Genomic DNA, 23,763 nt, shown 5'->3' with positions numbered 1-23,763 from the left:
GTTGGAATGAATAATTTAATTCAAGGCATTGGTAATTACTCAGGGTAGCTTTGCAAGCCAAATTTTTTTTGCAAACTATATCATCTCGGACCAGCCGGGGTCGGTAGTGGAATGACCTGCAGGACGGTGACGTGGGGAGGGGCCAGTGGTCGAAGTGGGGAAAAAAAAGTAGGGGAACTGTGGGTGGAGAATCAGGGGGCGGGAACAACCGAAGATTGAATCAGTGGGCGGAGTCAGGGGTGTGGCTAGAAATAGCTAAACATACCAATTTTTAGTACGTTTAGCATTTCACTGACCAGTTACAGCTTATAACGTTATTTAATTAAAAGAATGGATATGTTTATTTGAGGTTTAATTCAGGAAAAAGCAAACACTCATAGGGAATACAGGTTTATGTAAAGCATGTGAAATATAAGCAGGAACAACATGTTACCTTAATGCTTTTACTCTCATTGTTCAGAAATCCATGATTATTTTTTGTCTCAAACATTGAGGTCATGAATGCAGGGCTCCTCCTATACACATGTGTTAAGCAGGGCTCAGAAGAGAAAGGGACTCTTCAGGAGAATCTAGACTCACGGAAACCCACAAAGGCTCCTTCATATTCATGTCAGCCAGCTAGCTGCTCAATCATAATATAGTAAAAAGAACAACTGGTGGACAGAATGCAGAGCAATATCATACATTCACCCCAGTGCAGAGAGATGGGCCTAAATCCATTGTTTATTTGCTCACATGCGATTCCAGTTTGGACCCAGCCATATGCAAATCAGTCTTGATCCTGTGCCCAATGAGAACAGTGTAGCCCGAACTGCCAGGCCAGGTCCTCCCTGGACTGGAAACAAGCATCCTAGGACCGGTTTCGGGATTTCAGCCCTCATCAGCCAGGATAGCTTGATTCCATTGGCATGGAGAGCACAGGACTCATGTCTGAGCATACCTGTCCCACTCGGGGTGACAAATGCAAAAAGAACAATTGATGGACAGAATGCAGAACAAGGTCATACATTCACCCCAGTTCAGAGATCGGGGCTTAAATCCATCGTTTTTTGCTCACCATGCCATTCCAGTTTGGACCCAGCCATATGCAAATCAGTCTTGATCCTGCGCCCAATGTGAACAGTCCAGCCCGAACTGCCAGGCCATATGTATTCAAGTGTCCTTTCATTGGGGAAGTGAACACAAAGCAGTACCCACTGAACTATACACATAACATATTGCTCTTTGATATGCATGGTACATGTTCTTTGCAGCAGGCATATTACCCCTCTGCACTACCTTAGATGAGTAAAATAGCCACTAGACAAAACATGCTCCCATCTCCCTCCAGCAGGTACATTGATCACCAAAGTTATCTTGGCACTTGTATTGTTGACCGAAACCTGCTGAATATACAAATAACTTTGCAGTGTTTTTAAAACTCCTGCACTTGTACAAAACCGGTCCCCCCAAACTAAACTGGCCCCCTACCCTTCCAGTCGCCCTGGGAAACGCCTACTCCTGCCCTTTCACTGCTCCTGTCCAGTCAGTACTCCTGCTCATGCTCGATCAACACTCCTGCTTCGTCAATTCCCCCAACCCCTCCCTTCTCCTGGCCCGTCACTTCTCCTGCCCTGTTCACCGCTCCTGCCCTGTTCACCGCTCCTGCCCCACTCACCGCTCACGGCTCCTGCCCCGCTCACCGCTCCTGCCCCGCTCACCGCTCCTGCCCCGCTCACCGCTCCTGTCCCGTTCACTGCTCCTGTCCTGTTCACTGCTCCTGTCCTGTTCACTGCTCCTGTCCTGTTCACTGCTCCTGCCCCGTCACCTCTCCTGCCCGTCACCTCTCCTGCCCCGTCACCTCTCCTGCCCCGTCACCTCTCCTGCCCCGTCACCTCTCCTGCCCCGTCACCTCTCCTGCCCCGTCACGTCACCTGCCTGTCATGTCACCTGCCTGTCACTTCTTGTGCCCGGTCACCTCTCCTGCCCCGTTGCCTCTCCTTCCACGTCGCCTCTCCTGCCCCATCACTGCTCCTGCCCCATCACTGCTCCTGCCCCGCTCATCGCTCCTGCCCCGCTCACCGCTCCTGCCCCGTTCACCGCTCCTGCCCCGTTCACCGCTCCTGCCCCGTTCACCGCTCCTATCCTGTTCACTGCTCCTGTCCTGTTCACTGCTCCTGCCCCGTCACCTCTCCTGCCCCGTCACCTCTCCTGCCCCGTCACCTCTCCTGCCCCGTCACCTCTCCTGCCCCGTCACCTCTCCTGCCCCGTTACCTCTCCTGTCCCGTCACCTCTCCTGCCCAGTCACCTCTCCTGCCCATTCCATCACCTGCCTGTCATGTCACCTGCCCGTCACTTCTTGTGCCCGGTCACCTCTCCTGCCCTGTTGCCTCTCCTTCCACGTCTCCTCTCCTGCCCTGTCACTTCTCCTGCCCTGTCACTTCTCCTGCCCTGTCGCTTCTCCTGCCCTGTCGCTGCTCCTGCCCTTTCACTGCTCCTGCCCCGTTCACTGCTCCTGCCCCGTTCACTGCTCCTGCCCCGTTCACTGCTCCTGCCCCGTTCACTGCTCCTGCCCCGTTCACTGCTCCTGCCCCGTTTACTGCTCCTGCCCCGTTTACTACTCCTGCCCCGTTCACTGCTCCTGCCCCGTTCATTTCTGCTGCCCCGTTCATTTCTGCTGCCCCGTTCACTGCTCCTGCCCCGTTCACTGCTCCTGTCCCGTTCACTGCTCCTGCCTTGTTCACTTCTCCTGTCCTTTCACCGCTGCTGTCCTTTCACCTCTCACACCCGGTTACTGCTCTAGCTCATGCCCAGTCACCTCTCCTGCCCTGTTCACCGCTCCTGCCCCGCTCACCGCTCCTGCCCCGCTCACCGCTCCTGCCCCGCTCACCGCTCCTGCCCCGTTCACTGCTCCTGCCCCGTTCACTGCTCCTGTCCTGTTCACTGCTCCTGCCCCATCACCTCTCCTGCCCCGTCACCTCTCCTGCCCCGTCACCTCTCCTGCCCCGTCACCTCTCCTGCCCCGTCACCTCACCTGCCCGTCATGTCACATGCCCATCACTTCTTGTGCACGGTCACCTCTCCTGCCCTGTTGCCTCTCCTTCCACGTCTCCTCTCCTGCCCTGTCGCTTCTCCTGCCCAGTCGCTGCTCCTGCCCTATCACTGTTCCTGCCCTATCACTGCTCCTGCCCTATCACTGCTCCTGCCCTATCACTGCTCCTGCCCCGTTTACTGCTCTTGCCCCGTTCACTGCTCCTGCCCCGTTCATTTCTGCTGCCCCGTTCACTGCTCCATCCCCGTTCACTGCTCCTGCCCCGTTCACTGCTCCTGCCCCGTTCACTGCTCCTGTCCTTTCACCGCTGCTGTCCTTTCACCGCTCACACCCGGTTACTGCTCTAGCTCAAGCCCCGATTCAGAAAAGCCCCGTCACCTCTCCTGCCCCGTCACCTCACCTGCCCATCACCTCACCTGCCCGTCACATCACCTGCCTGTCATGTCACCTGCCCGTCACTTCTTGTGCCCGGTCACCTCTCCTGCCCTATTGCCTCTCCTTTCACGTCTCCTCTCCTGCCCTGTCGCCTCTCCTGCCCCATCACTGCTCCTGCCCTTAATCATCCCCATAAGGTCACCAATCAGACTTCAGAACATTGGAATATTTTCTTAAATCACTAACAGACTCCTAAATACTGGGGTCAAACGCCAGGGCTGTCATTGCTTGAGTTGGAAAAGATTTGTCTGCACAGATGGCGTCATTATCAATGGGGCTTTGCAGGGGGGCGAATCTGTTAGTACATGCAATTATTAAATCTGCCAAATCATGTGCACATGGGTCAGGAGGTGGTGTAAATACTGCTTCCAAATATGAGCTTACTCGTTTGGTTATGGGTGCAAAACCACTCTTGCCCTTGGGTTTCTCAAACATCTTTGGAATGGTGTGTGTTACACCGGGGCCTGTATGTCAACAGAACTAGAAGTGGCGCGAGAACGGCCCCGGTGCACCTCCGGGCCGAGATTGCCGGGAAACAGTCTGGTAGGCATTGATGAACGTTGCTTCCGCAGGTAAACACTGTGAATATTACTGCCACAAAACCCAACTAATAGCAGCTTTAAATTGGCATGTAAATTTGGTGGCAGCGTCCTCACAAATGAGGTGTGATCACGGGCTCACAGCAGACGCAGGGCCATCAGAGTAGCCGTTTTCGCACTATGCTACACTGATGGCCCTTTCAGTCTCACTTTGCAGGCCCATTAGACCCAGCGGGGAAGGGGAGGAGGTCGGGCGCAGTGCAGAGGCCTTCTGAATATTCGTGTTGCACCACTCATGCGTGAAAAAAAAGGTGTACTTTTAAAGTATGGCAATTTTACAGTCCCCGGTACGCTCTTTCAAAACTAAGAAGTAGGGGAACGGACTAACATAATTTTAAGAAGTAGGGGCACGCCGTGCCCTTCCGTCCCCGCCCACTTCTAACGCTGGGAGGGGCAGGGTGGGGTGTAGGGATGTACCACGTTACAACGCATACCATTACAACTACCTACCATTACAACGCGACCATTACAACGCATACCATTACAACGCATAGCGCTTAGAGGTGCTGGATAGTGGTAAGTATAATTTACTATTCCAACTCCAGTCCCCGTGGACACTAGGGAAGGTGTTGGATAGTAAATTATACTTATTCCCTATCCTAGAGCGCCCCCCAGTGCAATGCGTTGTAATGGTATGCGTTGTAAAAGTTGCGTTGTAATAGTAGGTAGTTGTAAAAGTTGCGTTGTAACAGGTGTATACCGGGGTGTAGTAATGTATGGATTATGGAGTTTTACAGGTAAGTAAACATATAAATAAATAAAACGAATTTAGTTGCGCGCACTGCATCGCATTTGGTGATGCAGTGCACGCAACAAAATTCGTTCAGCTACTCCATTGCCGACCTCGCCAGCACCCACGCCCTCGCCTCCACGGACTACATCTCCTCAGGGATCTGAACTTCCACCTCAAGAACAACAACAACGTCAACTCCGCCACGCTGATCGACAACCTCGCCAACCTCGGCCTCAGACAACTCGTGACCACACCCACCCACGCCACCGGCCACACACTGGACGCCGTCTTCTCGACTAGCACCCACGTTGCCTTCAACCACACGACTGAACCCCACTGGACAGACCACCGCTGCATCCACTTCACCTTCAGAAAACCCACCACGCACCACTGCACCCAACAGCTACCTCGCCGATACTGGAGCAAAATAACCGAAGCTACAGCATGAAAAATGGGACCCCCTCAAAAAGATAAGTTGCGACCAAGGAACAGAGGGGAAAAAGAGAGATTTATTCTAGAAAATTGTTCCTTCTATGGTCATAAGAATCAGATAAACAATATACGTCTAATAATTTAAGAGTGGTGACAGACTTAATTGACAATGTTTACTTTACCATAGTTTTTATTTACATTTAATGTAATTTTTCATTTCATTTTTTTCATTTTTTACATAAAAAGTCATAATTCATCATAGATACATTTAACAAACTTATATTTTTCTAAGAAAACATAGCATTATAACACATTAGTGATAGAAAAGTTTATACAAAATGATAATACACAATTAATTTTGAAACAGCCACCTGATATTGGAAACTCAAATCAATTCACTACCATACATACATGCATACCACAATCACACTACCAAAAGGGAAAAAAAGGGAGAAACTAGATGTTGATTGACAAGTACACAATTTGTCTAATTCTAGGGTCTCAAAAGAGTTCGAGACCCCCGCACATGATAGGTCGACGCGCGTTTCGGTGGATGAACCACCTTCCTCAGGACCTTTTTTCTCTTGTGGATCAAGAAATATCAGGGGACCTAAAAAGAAATCACCGCCCATCCACATCAGTATAGAATGAACCTTTTATCAGAGCAATTGGCCTTAGTGCATAGTGTTTTTGTGCAACCATTGGTCATGTGAGGAGTAGCCATGCTAGATTTAAACAATGTCATTTTTTTAGATGTGTTTGTGTTTGTAAACTATTATGAGAAGGGTTGGTGACAGAGATATATTTTTTTTCTCTTTTGTACATAAATTCTTTTTAGGTCCCCTGATATTTCTTGATCCACAAGAGAAAAAAGGTCCTGAAACGCTGTTTCTTAGAAAAATATAAGTTTGTTAAATGTATCTATGATGATTTATGACTTTTTATGTAAAAAATGAAAAAAATGAAATGAAAAATTACATTAAATGTAAATAAAAACTATGGTAAAGTAAACATTGTCAATTAAGTCTGTCACCACTCTTAAATTATTAGACGTATATTGTTTATCTGATTCTTATGACCATAGAAGGAACAATTTTCTAGAATAGAGCAAAATAACCGAAGACCAGCTGACCTCCACTCTCGCCGTGAACCCTCCCACCGAGCTCAACAACCCTGACATCGCAGCCCGCAACCTCAGACAGTGTATCGACGACTGTGCCAACACCCTCGCCCCTCTGAAGAAACCCCCAACAACAACGCCAGCAAGAGAGCCTCCTGGTTCACCAACGAGCTTCTGACCTCCAAGCGCACATGCCGGAAACGGGAGAAGATCTGGCCCCACGCCCGCACACCGGACACCCAGGCAGCCCACAAGGACGCCACCCGCAGACACCACCACCTCATCAGACAAGCCAAGAGATCCTCCTTCACAGACCGCCTAGACAACAACGCACACGACAGCAAAGAGCTCTTCCGCATCGTGAAAGAACTCTCCAACCCCAGCGCCAACGCCTACGACATCCCTCCCTCACAGGAACTGTGCGATTCCCCCGCCAACTTCTTCCATCGCAAGATCGCTGACATCCATGACAGCTTCAACACCGCGACCGACCCGACCGCACCAGACCCCACCCCTCCCGCGCGCACCATCAGCACCAACCATTTGACTTCCTGGTCCAAAGTCTCTGACGACGAGACGCGCAAAGTCATGAACTCCATCCACTCAGGATCACCGACAGACCCGTGCCCACACCACATATTTAACATGGCTGGCGCAACCTTCGCACCTCAACTACGGAGGGTCATCAACGTCTCCTTCGAAAATGCGACATTCCCGGAAAGCTTGAAGCATGCCGAAATCAACGCCCTCCTCAAGAAACCCAAGGCGGACCCCAAGGACCTCAAGAACTTCCGGCCCATCTCCCTGCTCCCGTTCCCGGTGAAGATCATCGAGAAAATCGTAAACCTGCAGCTGACCCGTCACCTGGAAGAAAACAACATCATGGACCCATCCCAATCCGGATTCAGACGAAACCACAGCACCGAGACAGCCCTCATAGCAGCCACAGACGACATCAGGCGCCAACTAGACAACGGGGAAACATCTGCCCTCATCCTCCTGGACCTATCGGCCGCCTTCGACGCGGTCTGCCATCGTACACTAAAGACCCGCCTCCAGGAAGACGGAATCCAAGAGAAGGCCCTTGACTGGACCACATCCTTCCTCTCCGGCAGATCCCAGAGCGTCCGCCTCCCGCCCTTCCGATCCGAAGCCACCGACATCATCTGCGGCGTCCCCCAGGGCTCCTCCCCCAGTACGACGCTGTTCAACATCTACATGGCCCCCCTCGCTCAAGTGGCCTGACACCACAACCTCACCATCATCTCCTACGCCGACGACACTCAGCTCATCCTCTCCCTCACCAAGGACCCGCACTCTGCCAAATCCAACATCCACGACGGGATGAAGGCCATCGCCGACTGGATGAGGAGCAGCCGTCTGAAACTGAACTCGGACAAGACGGAGGTCCTCATCCTCGGACCCACCCCCTCAGCCCGGGATGCCTCCTGGTGGCTGACCACCTTGGGAACAGCACCAACGCCAACCGACCACGCACGCAACCTAGGATTCATCCTCGACTCCACCCTCTCCATGTCCAAACAGGTCAACGCCGTATCCTCCTCCTGCTACAACACCCTCCGCACACTCCGCAGAATCTACAAATGGATCCCGACCGAGACAAGAAGAACGGTAGCACAGGCCCTCGTAAGCAGCAGGCTGTACTACGGCAACGCACTGTACGCCGGAATCCCAGCCAAACACCTGCATCGTCTCCAGCGAATCCAAAACGCCTCCGCCCGACTGATCGTCAACGTACCCCGCCGTTGCCACATCACCACCCACCTGTGAGACCTCCACTGGCTCCCCGTCGAAAAGAGGATTACCTCAAACTCCTCACCCACGCACACAAAGCACTCCACAACGCCGGACCAGCCTACCTGAACAGCAGACTCAGCTTCCACACACCCTCCCGCCAGCCTCACCCTCGCCACCATCCCCCGCATCCAGCATACTACCTCCGGTGGCAGATCCTTCTCCCACCTCGCCGCCAAAACCTGGAACACCCTACCTATCCACCTACATCAGACTGAAGACCTACTCGCCTTCAGAAAACGCCTCAAGACCTGGCTTTTAGAGCAGTAACGGCGCCACCCCCCCTCCCTCAGTGCCTTGAGACCCTCACGTGTAAGTAGCGCGCTATACAAGTCCTTTGATTGATTGATTGATTAAAGTGGTACATTCATTTAAAAGTGGGTTTATTAGAAATCCTGGAACATCCTACTTTTTTTTAGTTTTACAGGTTATATCAGGGAATCTTTTAGTAGTTTCAAATTTTCTGGCAAGCATATTGCTCCATCAAACACTACTGTCTAAACTAAAATTATGATTATGTACAACATTGAGACTCACGGTTCACACTGATATTGTCTTGTGTGTAAAAGCTGCTGGTATCCTTGTCAACAATCACAGATTGATATAACCTCTGATGCTGCTGCTTCCCTATTTAAAGTTACCTTGCCCCACTCATCTCAGGATCCTGTGGTGCAACACCACTACACTGTGGTCATAATAAGGACCTGCATAAATATCCGACCCACAATAGCAACTACCATCAAATTGTCGGGGTAAGTAGATGTGAATTAAGTATAGTAAATGATATAGTGCTAGCTAATAGTGTGGATTCGATATTTTTCCCAGTCAATATTTCAACAGTGAAGTAGTGACAAAAAAACCCTTGTGTTGTTATGCGTCACAAGCAACTTTTCACATTTCTTCAGGCTTGTATTGTCTGTGGTCAAACCAAATGGCAGCACATCTCTGCTGTTTCCAAGGCCATGCTCGGAACTTGGTCACATTCTTTTGCGCCTTCACTTCTGGTATTCAATTCCGGCATGAGCTGTGGAGGTAGGCAAGCCAAGAAAATCCCAGGGAAAGCTGAACTAGAGCTGAGCAATTGGGTCTGGCTCGGCCCTATGAGCCAAAGAACAAGTCAAGCCATCGAAAGGCCCATTGAGTCTTATAGACATATTTTGACTTTCTAATTCTGGATTTAATGAAAGGAAAGCACACATTTTGTAATGTATTCATGCTCATACAGTGTTACAGAATATCTCCTTCATTATTCAGATACTTCATTGCACAGGACAGCACTGAGGTGTATAATGGAGACAGATAGATAGTGGTTAACTGGCTCGTCTGTAGATCATCCTTTAACTGCGTCCCAGCCACACGTTCGCCTTGTGTGAGGCCTGCTGTGCCTCACCCACTTATTTCCATGACTGGCCTCCTCTGTCATGGATTAGAATGGTATTGACTCATGAGATGATTGGTTTTACCACAACCCTTGCACCTCTACCTAACCACGGGCATTTCTCATTCATTCTCCCTGGCACTTCACACAATGCATGCCTTGCACATTGTTTCCTGGGTTCATTGGGAGTCTACCTTTTTTCTTGTTCTGTGCCAATGGTCTCCCATGCTTCCCTGAACAGTCACTTCACTTCTGCTAGAACTCTATTACCCCTTGATCCATTCTTTGAACAACTCGGCTGCTGGTCCAATTTGATTCTTTTTTACAAATCCCAGATCCCTTATTTCATTAGAGGATTTTGCATGTACAAGCCTTTTGTGCCACCTACAATTCGGTCTCTAATTGGCAAATTTGCAATATGAACAAATATAAAGGAAAATGCCAGAATCCACAGTCTCTCTACAGACTTATTTTATTTTGGCTCATTGAATAGTTTCACTGTCTGTGCAATTAAAGATGGGACCACTTCTAGGAGAAAAGTGCCTTTCAATTGTCTGCTTTCTGCCCTTCTGCTCCCCACAGGGAGTGCCAGATGGGCTGGTCTTAAAGCATAGTGTGTGGGCTGGTTTTTTGGCAGTGTTACTGTTTGATGGTGTGTGGGCTGGGTTTTAGGTCGAGCCAAGGCAACGCATATGCTGTCTCTCGACATGTTTTTCTCAGTCTATGGGCTTACAGCCCGCCTCCAGCTTTTGACTGGCTTTTGTCAGTGTCCTTTAAAAACGTTGCTTCTAATTGGATAATGGTTCCTGCTTGTCCCACCTGTTTTCCTCAATTGTTGTCTCCCGTGGATCTCTCACAGGACTTGACCTCTTCCACTTGTGCTATTGTACGTCCTGTCTTATGAACTTTTTTTTTTACATTCACACAGAGAACTTCCAGTGCGGCATGCCGTGCTTTATCTTTTCTTTAAGTAAAGAGGCTGCACCTTTCTTTTGTTTTGCAGGACACTGCTCACACAACCCTCCTTAATCAGCTTGTTATGTGCAGTGGCATTTTCAGTTTTTAAACACACAGTTCATGCAATTATCATGATGCCAAGACTCAAACCCGATTCCCTAGTTCCAAATACAGCAGCTCTGGAAGTTACGCCACAGCCTCTCTCCTGATGGGCATAGATGTCAGTGTAAGCATAATCACGTTCAGAAACAGCAGTTCCTGTGTTTGCTATTGCATCTGACTTTCAATTTTTGGAAATAATGTCATAGCTCGGATGGCGGGTTTTATCCTTTGTTTAATGGAAATGTATTTTATTACTTTATGCCTTTAAAAAACACAAATGCAGCATGTACCAAACCCTATGACGAGTCAGATTTGCCAGCGGAAATGAAGACCGTGTTCATTTTTTAAGTGCTTTAGGAGAAAGGTTTCTCAACGCAATTATCCCTTTTAAACAAACAACAATAAAAGGCATAATCACGTTCAGCAACTGCAGTTCGTGCGTTCGCTATTGCATCTGACTTTCAATTTTTGGAAATAGTGTCATAGCATAGTGGAGGTGTTTTAGCCTGTGTTTAATGGTAATGTATTTTATTAGTTTGTGTCTTTAAAAACAAATGCAGCTTGTACCCACAATAAGTTCTTTCCTGGCCTGTTAATAGATTAGGTCATAGATTGAAGCAGACTCCTTTCAAAACAAAGCCTGCAATTCCATGACACCCACTGCTCCAGTCTCTGGCAGTCTGGAATCTTTCTGCCATTTAGGGAGTATGACGTGCCCACAGCAGGCTTTAGCATCCCCCCCACACTGTGGTTCTGTGAAAACGGGCCTTGTTACATAAGGTTATGGTTCCGTCACGATTTTGATGATGTCGGACCGTATTTAGCGAATGCGGTTAATGTGTAGTGAATTTGTCACGTTAGCTAGCGAATTCACCATGTATTTGGAGATTTTGTTTCGAACATGGGTTCCATTTTGTTTAAGCCTCCATTTTGTCTTGCCATCACGCAGGTCAACGAGTGTGGTCGAATGAACGAAGCGGCCTGGCCTTCACATATTGGTATACATTAACAGGGTCTTTCTTGACTTCGAGGTGAATTGCAAGGATCTGATTCCTTCACCTGAAACTGACCCTACCGAGCCAATTTCCCTGGTTTGATCATTGTCTGAGATTGCCAATCACTGTTCAGGACATCGTTAACTTTTAGTCTCCTTACACATGCCTAATATTGCTCACTATCAGTCATTGTTTCCTTTTCTATGTTCTTTATTACATGCATTGTGCTTTTCAATTATGGGTTTGTCCTGCTTGTGGAGATTGGATTTGGGACATTCCCAATGATTAACTTTGGGTTGGGATGTTGCAAACTGAGCTTTTCGTCATGTGATACTTTGTTTGGGAATGTACCCGATTGGTTAAATTTTTGCGCAGTGGGAGTGTATGCTTGTAAATGTGAATATTGTGTATAAAAGGAGATGTCTTGCTCTACGAATTTGAGCAGTCTCCTGAAACATCCCCATGCTGTATTTCTAGGATCACTGTTAATGGCCCCAGCTAATAAACTTGGTCTCTGACGCCACCCAGAAGTATTCCGTGTCTCTGTAAACCAAGACAGGTGAATCCGAAGACTTCGGGCGTGCCCCTGGCACCGCTGGGTTCTAAAAGCCCAGTTCTTCAACACCTCACCCCCATGTGCCTCAGCCCCGGCTGATGCAGATTCCAAGAAACTCACACACAGTCCTTGAGTTGTTGTGGACTCCTTGGGCAGTGTCTTGCTTCTTATATCAGTCTTGCCAGAGTATTTCACAGGTCTTTAAAAGACCATTAATATCCCATAGGAACTGGTTAACATGGCTTTGTAATACATTTGGTGAATACCTGCAGCACTGGTTCATGTTTTCCAGAGGCCCTATCCTTTTAAAATTATGCATCTTTTACAAGGCATGTTCATGTTGTTTATATACTTCTGCAGTCCCTAAATCACCACTGCTGTTGCTGCTTGTCGCTTGCATTGGTTTCCCCCAGCTGTTTCTTCTTGACAGCCCCCCACCCCTGCCGCACCATCTCCTACCCAACTTGAATTAACATCAACACCCCTCCCTCCTCCCTCTTTCTGCTTGTTATAGCTGCCACCGTAGTAATCACTATAACGACATCGGGAGAATAAAATGCATTTTCAGCCATTCTTTGATACAAATATGTGCAGGCACTCCAACTCGTTAATTATTTCTACCTTTAATGAAAGCACATTTTAAAGAAGAAAGCATCAAGCGGAAGATAATAAAAGGTATCTTTGTGTAAGAAACCAAGACTAGTTGATTGAACTAGAGAGCAATGAGGCCAAGTCTCTAAATATAAGCATCTTCCTACAGCACAACCAGACACCTAATGTTGAGCTTGTTGAGCATAGCCTTGACATGTCACCAGTGGCACGTTAAGTAAATGTAGGTGTTGTAGCACCCAGGATAATGTGCTGATTGGCTAAACACTTATAAGGTCCCAAAGGCGAAACCTATTGAATATGCCAATCCTTGCTACAGATGTTTACTCTGATATAATAATCCAGAATTTGTAAAGCGCAGCAAATCACCCGTGAGGGTCTCAAGGCGCTGAATTGTAGGCACAGGGAGAAGAAGTGATTTCCCAAGAATCACAGGATGTTGACGTGGCTGCCGCAACTCGAATCTTGTTCCCACCGGCTCCATAATCGGCAGCTCAGGCCTTTACGCCAATTACCATAAACAATACCTGCATTAAGCACAAATGCATGCGTGCCTTTACACGTTCAAAACTCCTCCTGGTTGCAAATGTGGGCCACATCTTTAGCTGTCTGATAGTCTAATGAGTAGAACCCGTCGTATTGTCTGCCTCAGTCCAACCCTGCCCCTGCTGTACCTTAATTTCTTCCTCTTCAATGTTTTGGGTGATCTGGTCGTACAGAATCAGACCACTTCCACATTGACACCCTGGTACTTTTAGAACGTCACTTTTGTCTCATTTCAAGACCTCTTTCACTCTTCTTCCTAACTGCCCTTTGCTTCAAGCCATGACCACCATGTTTTTGTGTACTTTCAGCACATGTCCCGGATCACCCAGCTCCCCGGCTTGCGTGTTTCACGGAAAGGATACCTTGTGGAATGCCCAACCCTCTTTGTGGTTTATGCTATTTGGCACAAAAACAATTGCAACTTCTAAAATGAACCTGGTCCCCATGTTTAATATATTTTATGGGGTTCAAGTTCCAAAGAGGCGTTGACTTTATGCCACCGGAGCGGTGCGGCCTCTATTGTTTACCTGTGTCAGCACACGTCTAGTCTGCTTGGCAGACAACAAGTCGTGTGCTCAAGCAGTGGCCCTTAATACAAATGCTTTTAATGTCTAAAAGATGAAATGGTCTCTGATTCTACTGTTTAATTAATGCTGTTTTTAATATCTGCTTACATAGGACACTGTATGGCTGTTAGCTGAGACAATAAATAAATAAGCTATATCTCATACTGTTGCAGAATGTGAGAGGCTGATCGCCCGGTGTGAAAGAGCAAAGGTCGCCTCTTAGTCATCAGTCATCCCTACACCACACACATAACTTGGCTAGAGAGACCCTAGAAAACTGTCCAATGGGGTTTGAGTCTGCAGGTCAGGCCACTGCAGTGGAAAAAGAGGGGCATCCTGGCAGCCCAACAGCTCTGGGATCAGGTCAGAAGATGGGCGAGGGTTGCTGCGACTGACAGGACAGATACTGGTCTTGTCAACAAAAGTATTTAAGTGTCTTTTTTCCTACAGGGTTTCTGCAGAGTGAAGCTAATAATAAAAGCCTACACCATGTTTAGTAGGACCTCCTTTTCTCCAAACTCCTAGACAAGATGTGACTCTCCCTCATAAAATGGTATCTTGGAAGGTGGGACGTATTAGCTACCCCTATATGACATCCATGATAGGGCACAGCTGGAAACCTTCGAAAAATGGATTTGCCAATGGTATGACGTGAATTAAAAGATTGGGGCAGCCTGTACTAACAGCTGCTACCCGTAGCCTGCCCTTTGGTCCTCTGCACTGTCCCTGCTTCCTCTGGTCCTAAGGGTCATGAAAGCGGAAGCAGGAACAGTAAGTAAACATGGTTTCAAGAGTCATGTAGCTTCCACTCTTGCTCTTCCCTCAGTCACTCAGCAGTAATTAGATGTGTGTTGGAGGGTAAAGGGTGGGCATGGAGTCAAACCTGTGATGTCACCAAGGGACAAAGAGTGGATGCTCTCACTTTTGCTACCATTATTTTTTGGGTGAATTAGCGTTCATGAAAGGACGATGAGGAGCATGTACTAGGGTAGATATGGAATGGACCAGGAAGAAATAAAAGCCCAAGTTAGACAGAGGGGAAAGAAGTGGCATAGGGTGGAGTGTGGAAAAATCTCTCAGTAAGCGCATATGCCTTCAGAAAACATTTGTTAAATGTTTTAACTAATTTTACTGTTATTGGATTTTTAGGCTTTTTATGTCTCTCTTCTTGCTGCCTCTTCCTCCTTACTATGTGTTTGAATCAGCGGTCTAAATGCATAATGAAAAGTATGGGAACTGTAATTCTGAATACAGTTGAGATGGGGCCAGCGAGTGTGGTGGGGGTCAGAGACAAGCTTAAAAAGAACAAAATGCTCTCTAGCTACTTTGTTGGCATTTTCACCTGCAGGTAATTGCGTATAAAATATAATGCACACACCTTAAATAAAAAATAAATACAACTTACATTTATTTGAGGGAAACTCATTTTTCTGTTAAAGAAAGCTCGGTTGATTAATGCGATCACTTCAGATGTCTGTGGGTGTAACCAGGTGATCACAGGTTTGAATTCGAGGTGGTGCACTTAAATCCTTTACTAGCTCCCAAGCAGGCTTTAGATTTGATGATTAACAATTGTACACATTTACATTTCTTTCTGGTGGTGGGCGCTCTAGAGAGGAGTTTTGTTTCTTCTTCAGCCGCCTTCCTTCTCTCACTCACACTTAAGGAGACCCTCTCCTTTCAACCAGTGGGATTTCAACCATTCAGGAACGGTTGTTTTTTTAATAAAAAGTATAGGAACTGTTTTGACCAAATTAATGAAGCTTGAGCTGGCCACTTCGAGCTCTGGTTTGAATATATGACCTATTTCTTCTTACTCGCTATCTGTCTGGTTTTGTTTGCACACTGGGAATGCCTTAGTGCCTAGATTGTGCTAAAGAATTGCTACGAATTTAAATCAATGTCCTGTTTTGCAAAGCAGCCATGTAATGGAGAATCCAAGCAAGTGTATTGAGCAGACTGACTTCCCAGTGGCGTAGCCTGTGCTTTTCTTGGCGCAGTACAGGAGGAAGTTCCATCAAGGCACATTAGGTGCCTGAAACATAAGCGACAACTGATCAAATGACCAGTTCACATCACAATCACCTTGACTTACAGTAATTTTGCCCTTCTCTTCACCTGATGACACTACAGGCATCTCACAAAGGGCATTACTTAGGGAAAGGAATATGGTTGGGATCATTCCTGTAGAATGCCCCTAACCGACTGTAAGGTTTGATAGCGGAGACAAACATGTTGGCACAACACTAGGCAGGTGCATCACACAACACCATGAGTACACTGTTTTCACCTACACGATTAAGGGTTTAGGGATAAAATTATAAATTGTAGCCACCATATGTACAGTAGTATTGCGCTGAAGTCCAATCATAATATAAACCCACACTTACCATGAGGGTTAGTGGATAAAAGCATACATCACTACAAAAGTAGAAATATTTACTCTGTTCCTGTGTATATCTTAAAAGCACACACATCTCTAACACTGCCAGGAGTTACTCAAGGAGCCAGCTATGAACTAAAGTATGTTTGTAGAAAGGAGAAACCCAACTATGAAGCATGTCACTGGTAAGAGGTGAGGGCTAATACCCTTTTTATGGAAACCCACTGGCATGGTCAAAGGATAATGTCCTAAGCACATTGATTCGATATCATTCATCTTTCAAATCTGAGTACCTTGTGATAACCTCCTCACTCTGGGGGTACCCTGTTACCTCTTGGTACCAGTGTGGATCTGGAAATGACCAGGCACTGTTGTTTTGTGGTGATGGGTGTTAAGATTTTGGGAAAGGTTGGGCGCACATGCACTAACTCTAGGCGATGGTGACACAGATACACTGTTCCCGTGGAATGCTGGTGCACTGTAATGGCCCTGATGATATCTGGGTACATAGCGCCATCTTTCGGGGGCATAGTTGCTGTATCTGGGATTGGTAGGCAAACAATACCTTTGGGCACACAAGTGGTGGCTTTGGAGATTGTTGATCACACTTTGGCTAGATCTTGACAAAGGTGGGTGCATGTGTTCTCTCTTCAGGGATTGTTGTCGCACACATACTTCTTCTTGGGAATGTTGGGCAACATATGTTGTATTTAGGGAATTTTTACCACAAATACGGTGCCTTTTTAAAATGTAATGTCCCTGTGAAATACTGATCACATAATACGGGAAAACCCACAAACAGTACTGATGTGAATGATTTTCTTTGGGGATTGCTGGGCATTCAAAACCGTCCCTGCGGGTTGAAACCAAGAAATGTATGTCACAGTGAAGGCGAGATAACAGAGGAGCGATAATAAGCAAGATAGCAAAGAGATTTATATGTGTAGATATTTGTGGATTTTTATCTTGTGCTCAAAGCCTAAACTACTGTTCAAACAAAAGATAGTGTGGGAGAAAGAGCATGTCACAGGCCTGAAAGGATGCACATCAGTACAATTTCACAGCAAAACTTACATCTGTCTCAAACCGAAGCAACCACAGTGTGTTTATTTATACAATACATAGATGTTTGCGATATGAATGTATTGCTTTATTTAAACATCCCAAGGTGCAGCACGCTGCTTCTGATTGCCTCCTGAGCCAGCTATGAAGAGAAGTCCATCACCAGGCTCGTGTCGTCCATGGGGACCCTGACAAACTATGTATAGGGTTCCCCATCATTTACAACTAACACGTGAGCTTCTAAATCAGGGCCAAACCAGATACTTCCTTCACATTTATAGAAGGGATTATGTTACACACTAGTTATACCTAAGCTACACCTATGCACCTCAGATAATATCTACATAAGAGCAGATTATGGTTCTAACTCTAGGTTCTAAGGAAACGGGATTGGGCCTTTTGGTCAGAGACGGGTGAAACATGTTGACGTCCAACTGGACAAACAAAGAACATATGTTGTATTGGTCCACATTAGCTTCTAATCTTGTCACAGATAAAGCCCAATAATACAAAGTGTCCTTTCAGGTTTATCTGTTGCCACTTTTAGAATTACTATCCCCCTTATACCCTGTCTACCACCACATTCCCACAAGGGCTAAACTTTATCAAAGAGCCCTCTCTGAGGGGCCCATTGCGTATTACATCTCCCACCCAACGTGGAGCATGACCCAATGCTGAAGCCTGCCACCTCGGTGTGTGAGGCTCAGTACATCCTGGAAGGGATATCCCTAGAGATTCAAGTGTGACAGATAGTGTAAAACAAGAATATATTCTGGTTTTGCATCAATGTAGCTGCAAAACCACACGGAATGTTGCATTATTTTTGATGGGCTCATTCATGAAGATTACCCACTTGAAATATTAGAAAAACCAGCACACAGCTAAACAAATGAACACATTTTTTTTTACAAAATAGCTCTCTCTCTTCTGCAAAGGGAGTGATTGATTGCTATGGCTTAGTGAATGTTTCACAATACTCAACACGTTCCATCACTCACAGTAAAGTAAGCAAGTCAAGCCATCATAATTTGAAATCAATGCAAGTGATGGGGCCTGCCGCCTGCTGCTGAGCGCGCGCCCATCTGTGAAGCCGCGCCTGATGGTCCAGCTTCAGTAGACATGGCGCGTCTCATCGGCAGCTTCAAACTTCATACACATAACACTAAACAGAACATCTGGGAGCATTTCAAGCACATTAGACGCAGGGATTTCAACACTTACACTTCATTTGCTTGGCGATAGATTTGTTGGGTTCCAGCCAGTGCTGTGAAAGGAAAGGAGAGGAGTGGTTAATGCGATAGTCAGTGCAACACAGGAAGCTTACACTAAGATGTCTGCGTCCAATGGCTTTCGAACAGCATCATGCTTTACTACTACAGCTGGCGCAGGAGCAAATACTCATGTTGCTGGAAGACTTAGGCCTCCATTTTGAGAGGCCTGAAGGGTGGTGTGCTATTTATCGCACTCAGTAAAAGCCTGCACCAAGTGGGTGGCAATATGTTGTGCGGTAAGTAGCACCTATGACAAGGGGTGCTCTCAAAAATAGAGCATGACATGGGGATTTTGAATCTTTCGGCCCCAAAATCTGCATCTCTTGGTATTTACTGTGCCTTTTCCCCTTTTAACAAACCTGCATAACTTATTCAAGGGAAAATCAGAAGGTGCAGCGTTTATCACCTTGGTAATTATCAGTTTAAATACACTTCTCACCTCTTCTAATTGGGAGTCCTGTGCAAAGGGCGTTTGTGAAGGGGCAGCTAATGAGGCACTTGCAATCCAGAAATATGATCAATTTAATAGGTTTCATACACTTTCAATTGACTGAAGTACTTGTTGTTTTCACACAATTCATAAGTCTGAGCCCAAAGAAGCAAAGGTAAAGATTAATAATTTTTTTGTTGTTCCTGTTTTATCGCTAAAGAAAGGCATTGACGTCAACGGAAGAGAAAGTGAATTCTCCGGTTTTCCACGGACTCCAATTCCTTCCTGGGAGAAAAAGCTCAGCTCGCACAGATAGTGCAAACACCGGGCAGAGAATACATAAACTTCCCACGTGTTGCTCGTTTATGCTGTGGTTCTTCTATCTAGCACAATTGAAGGTGTCATTGTCTCCACAGAATATGGTGGTGAAAGGTGTTAACATAGCTCTAAACACATATTCTTCAAAACATAATTTATTTAAATATCACTGGCAGCAATGGAAAAAGTACACCATGGCGCTATAAAAGGGCAGCAAGTACTGCACCATATACCGCTCATAAAGTCAAACATATCCAGCTTGTCTTAGGCAAAGAAATCAAATATCATTCACACAAAGTCATTTACATGACCCAAATCCACAATATGTACTCTCATGATATGTTATTTTGTGCAGTGCCTTTCTCTAGTGGATGCTTCTGTTTTCCTGCACCGGTAAACAAAATCAGTTATTCATATTTGTACAACTGTGTAATAGTTGATTTCGAAAAATTGGAGTAACATAGTGACTCATTTCAACATTTAGGGCCACATTACGATCTTGTTAGGGAGGCCTCCAGACGGGTACTGGAACGTGCAAACCCGAATCGGGGCCTTTGTTTCGGACCGAGTCGTCACCCGCTCCGAACGTCCAAATATGAGGCGAAGTTCTCGTCTAGGTTGACCAAATTGTTTCTGGAACCCAATCCTGTCCGACGGACTTGTTCGCAGACGAATCGTGCAGTGCAATTGAGCCGGATACTGACCGAGCAAGTACGACACACCATTCTGTCATCTGTATCTCCTTGGTCTCAGTGTGATGAAACGGCTGTCGGAATCGGACTTCGGTCGTAGCAGGCCCCCCTTTACCCAGAGCCCTTCGAATCAGCCACGGGAGGGTGCTCATGGGTCCCCCCATTCCATGCATACACAGTGCGGCAGGCAACATGGGCTGTATGCTTTTCCCCACCCACCGCTTTTTGCTATGGGAGCCAGTGTATGCGTCGGTACACAGACTGCCATAGAGTTCAATGGGAGTCTGAGCGAACTGAGTCTGTCAGCATATGGCTGCATCGTACTCATTAAGTTGGACACGCACAGCGCGATTCGCTTGGAAAGACCTCAGGATCAGAATCGTACGTAGGGCTTTTCGAGTGAGCTCGTAATCGGACCCTTGGTAACTTTGCCAAGAAGTCTGAGGTGCAAATTAGCGTCACTGGGACAATTTATGCAGGGGCATAGATATCATTAGTTCAGCAGGTTCAAGGGGAGCGAGGGAAGGACATCACCCTCATTAGCAGTAATGTGCCTTTTCGCTGTTTTAAATAGCAAATCACATTATATTGTATTGGGTTTCTAGGACAAAAAAGGAACAGAAAGAAAATTTAAAAAAATATTTTCATGTTAGAATAGGTTCATTGGTCTGCATATGATGATCCTTTGCTATTGCTATGGTCTCCTAGTGCTTCGGGTAAGTCCGGAAGGGTCTTCCCACCTGGACTGATTTTACGTCAGGCCGAAGCACAAGTTAGTGTGTTGTGGGGCTTTATGTGAAAAGAATTACGGAGAATACACGGGCCATTAAAAATTATGACCTTAAATACCCCTTGGCGCGTCAAATTAAGGGGGAATCACTTCTCCGACACTAAGGATCTTAGTTATATTATCCTAGAGTATGTTGCCAAAAATCTAAGGGGAGGTAATAGGGTCCTCAGATTGAGACAGAGAGCATTGAGGATGATCATAGACTTTCAAACTAGGGCTCCGGGGGGGCCTTAATCAAGAAGAGGAATTATCAGTTCATCTGAAAGAATAATGTCTGGTGTGTAATATGTTCCTCATAATTCCATGTCCTCATGTAACTTTTGTATAGTCCTGTGCCCTATTTTTTTCATGAATATGCTATGAGCTCTAAAATAAATTGCACTATAGGTTAGTGCTAGCCTGTTGTTAATTCTCTGTTATATTTCTTTTCTTTTTCCAGGAGAAAAGAGAGGGGCCCAAGTCACTTACATTCACTTGTTCTGGGAGCTCCCCCCCCCCACCCTTTTCTTCTTCTTCACTCACAAGCACCAGGACGGGTCTGCACTTATTTTAGCCATGTAACCATCACGGGCAATAACGTGAACTTTGGACTCCTTTATGGATCATTGTAGATCACTACCGTGTATTGGGGTTTTTACCATGCCTCAGGTAATGAGTTTCAAACTGCACAGGAGAAGCATTATCAGTGATATCAGGCACGTGCCATATACTGTCACAGTTATTTGCCTCAGTTCATGTGATTAACAGTGCATTAGGGATTTTACAATAGTGGCACTTGCCTATGAGTGTGGGGTGCATGTCACCGTGGGTGTTCATTACTTGGACACTGATCCTTGGTGATGAAGTCAGAAGTTTGTTGCACACTTATGTTTTGAGATTGAAGGAGTACATTTCCTGTCAGTCTCGCAGCTTACTGGGATAAAACTTTATTGCACAACACCATACACCTGCATTATGCGTAGGACTATGATGGTGTTACGTGACTGGGTATCTGGTGATCACGTGAGCCCCGTGTCAGCGCTAGTGAAGTACGATCAGATTAGTTACTTTCTTTTCTTTCTTTACATACATCACTGCATTTATTCATTGCGAATATACAAGATTTGTAAAATTCACATTCTCCTTCAGTATGACATAAGTACTGGATATGTAGATGATTTAGGATGTGCGGGGCAGAATCCATTATGAATTACGATAATATGTAAAAGGAATACGATAACAATTTGTGTATATATGTTTTCTGGTGAGCATTTGCTTTATACTGACAAATTGGTAACATTATGAAAATAATTTTATGCACGGCTATCATCTTACTACGAACACGAATGTGGAGTCCTATTTTCATGTTTATTTTCTGCTTCAATACAAATATGGTGATTGGTTGTAGTAAAATTCACATGATCAAGCCATTTTGTATGGCGAAACGCGTTGCGAATTAGACAACACTGACATCACTTGATTTGCTGGTTTCTTCATTTTCCTGAGAGCGTGCTGACTTTTGCAGGATTGTTTGGATATATATATATATATATATATATATATATATATATATATATATATATATATATATGTAGAAAAGCAAAGCGCCCCAGCGCTTGTAGAAGAGCTTCACCACGGCATTCAGCCATCCGGCTTAAAAGTTAGCACCCAGCAGCCTCATCTCCTCCCTCCTTCCTCCAAACAGTTTCTGAAAGTCCGACGCGTTTCGGGGCTGGAAACGCCCCCTCCTCATGGACAAAGCACCAGCTCACACCTTATTCACCTTCAATGATTCAAATTCGGTTTATTTGAACCAGTTACACCCTAAGTGGGTGTGGTTTCTGAAGAGCAGGTCCCCAGGCAGGCTGGTTACTGTAGTTCTTTAAAGGTGACATGGATTCTTTCTTTAAGTAGGCGGCGTGATTTTGTGCAATTTATTAAGTCTTTAAGTTACATCCTTTGGTAGGTAGCAGTGGGTGGGTTCCGAGGTTGCAAATTAAAACAGAATGTCGTGCTGGAAATGGAGATGTTGTCATCTCACCTCAGCCTTCACTGGCGCAGCGTTTCCTCACACCAAAATGAAGTGGAGCCTCTCCTCACGGTAGGAGCCGACCGCGCAGAAAATAGAAAAGCAAAGCGCCCCAGCGCTTGTAGAAGAGCTTCACCACGGCATTCAGCCATCCGGCTTAAAAGTTAGCACCCAGCAGCCTCATCTCCTCCCTCCTTCCTCCAAACAGTTTCTGAAAGTCCGACACGTTTCGGGGCTGGAAACGCCCCCTCCTCATGGACAAAGCACCAGCTCACACCTTATTCACCTTCAATGATTCAAATTCGGTTTATTTGAACCAGTTACACCCTAAGTGGGTGTGGTTTCTGAAGAGCAGGTCCCCATGCAGGCTGGTTACTGTAGTTCTTTAAAGGTGACATGGATTCTTTCCTTAAGTAGGCGGCGTGATTTTGTGCAATTTATTAAGTCTTTAAGTTACATCCTTTGGTAGGTAGCGGTGGGTGGGTTCCGAGGTTGCAAATTAAAACAGAATGTCGCGCTGGAAATGGAGATGTTGTCATCTCACCTCAGCCTTCACTGGCGCAGCGTTTCCTCACACCAAAATGAAGTGGAGCCTCTCCTCACGGTAGGAGCCGACCGCGCAGAAAATAGAAAAGCAAAGCGCCCCAGCGCTTGTAGAAGAGCTTCACCACGGCATTCAGCCATCCGGCTTAAAAGTTAGCACCCAGCAGCCTCATCTCCTCCCTCCTTCCTCCAAACAGTTTCTGAAAGTCCGACGCGTTTCGGGGCTGGAAACGCCCCCTCCTCATGGACAAAGCACCAGCTCACACCTTATTCACCTTCAATGATTCAAATTCGGTTTATTTGAACCAGTTACACCCTAAGTGGGTGTGGTTTCTGAAGAGCAGGTCCCCAGGCAGGCTGGTTACTGTAGTTCTTTAAAGGTGACATGGATT

At 46.3% G+C, this 23,763-nt stretch overlaps 1 protein-coding gene across 1 annotated transcript in view; it reads right to left on the bottom strand.

Moving 5' to 3' along the window:
- Positions 1 to 23,763, bottom strand: part of FRMD3 (FERM domain containing 3) — a 672,717-nt gene that overhangs the window by 222,180 nt on the left and 426,774 nt on the right. The window contains exon 3 of the mRNA XM_086961321.1: positions 18,541 to 18,583. Coding sequence (XP_086817447.1) covers positions 18,541 to 18,583 — 43 coding nt within the window. The remainder of the gene's footprint in view (positions 1 to 18,540; positions 18,584 to 23,763) is intronic.

Source organism: Lissotriton vulgaris, chromosome 3_1 (genome assembly GCF_964263255.1).
Source record: "Lissotriton vulgaris chromosome 3_1, aLisVul1.2, whole genome shotgun sequence".
Classification (NCBI taxonomy): domain Eukaryota; kingdom Metazoa; phylum Chordata; class Amphibia; order Caudata; family Salamandridae; genus Lissotriton; species Lissotriton vulgaris.
Note: the sequence above shows the minus strand (reverse complement) of the source record. Positions and strands in the feature narration are given on the sequence as shown.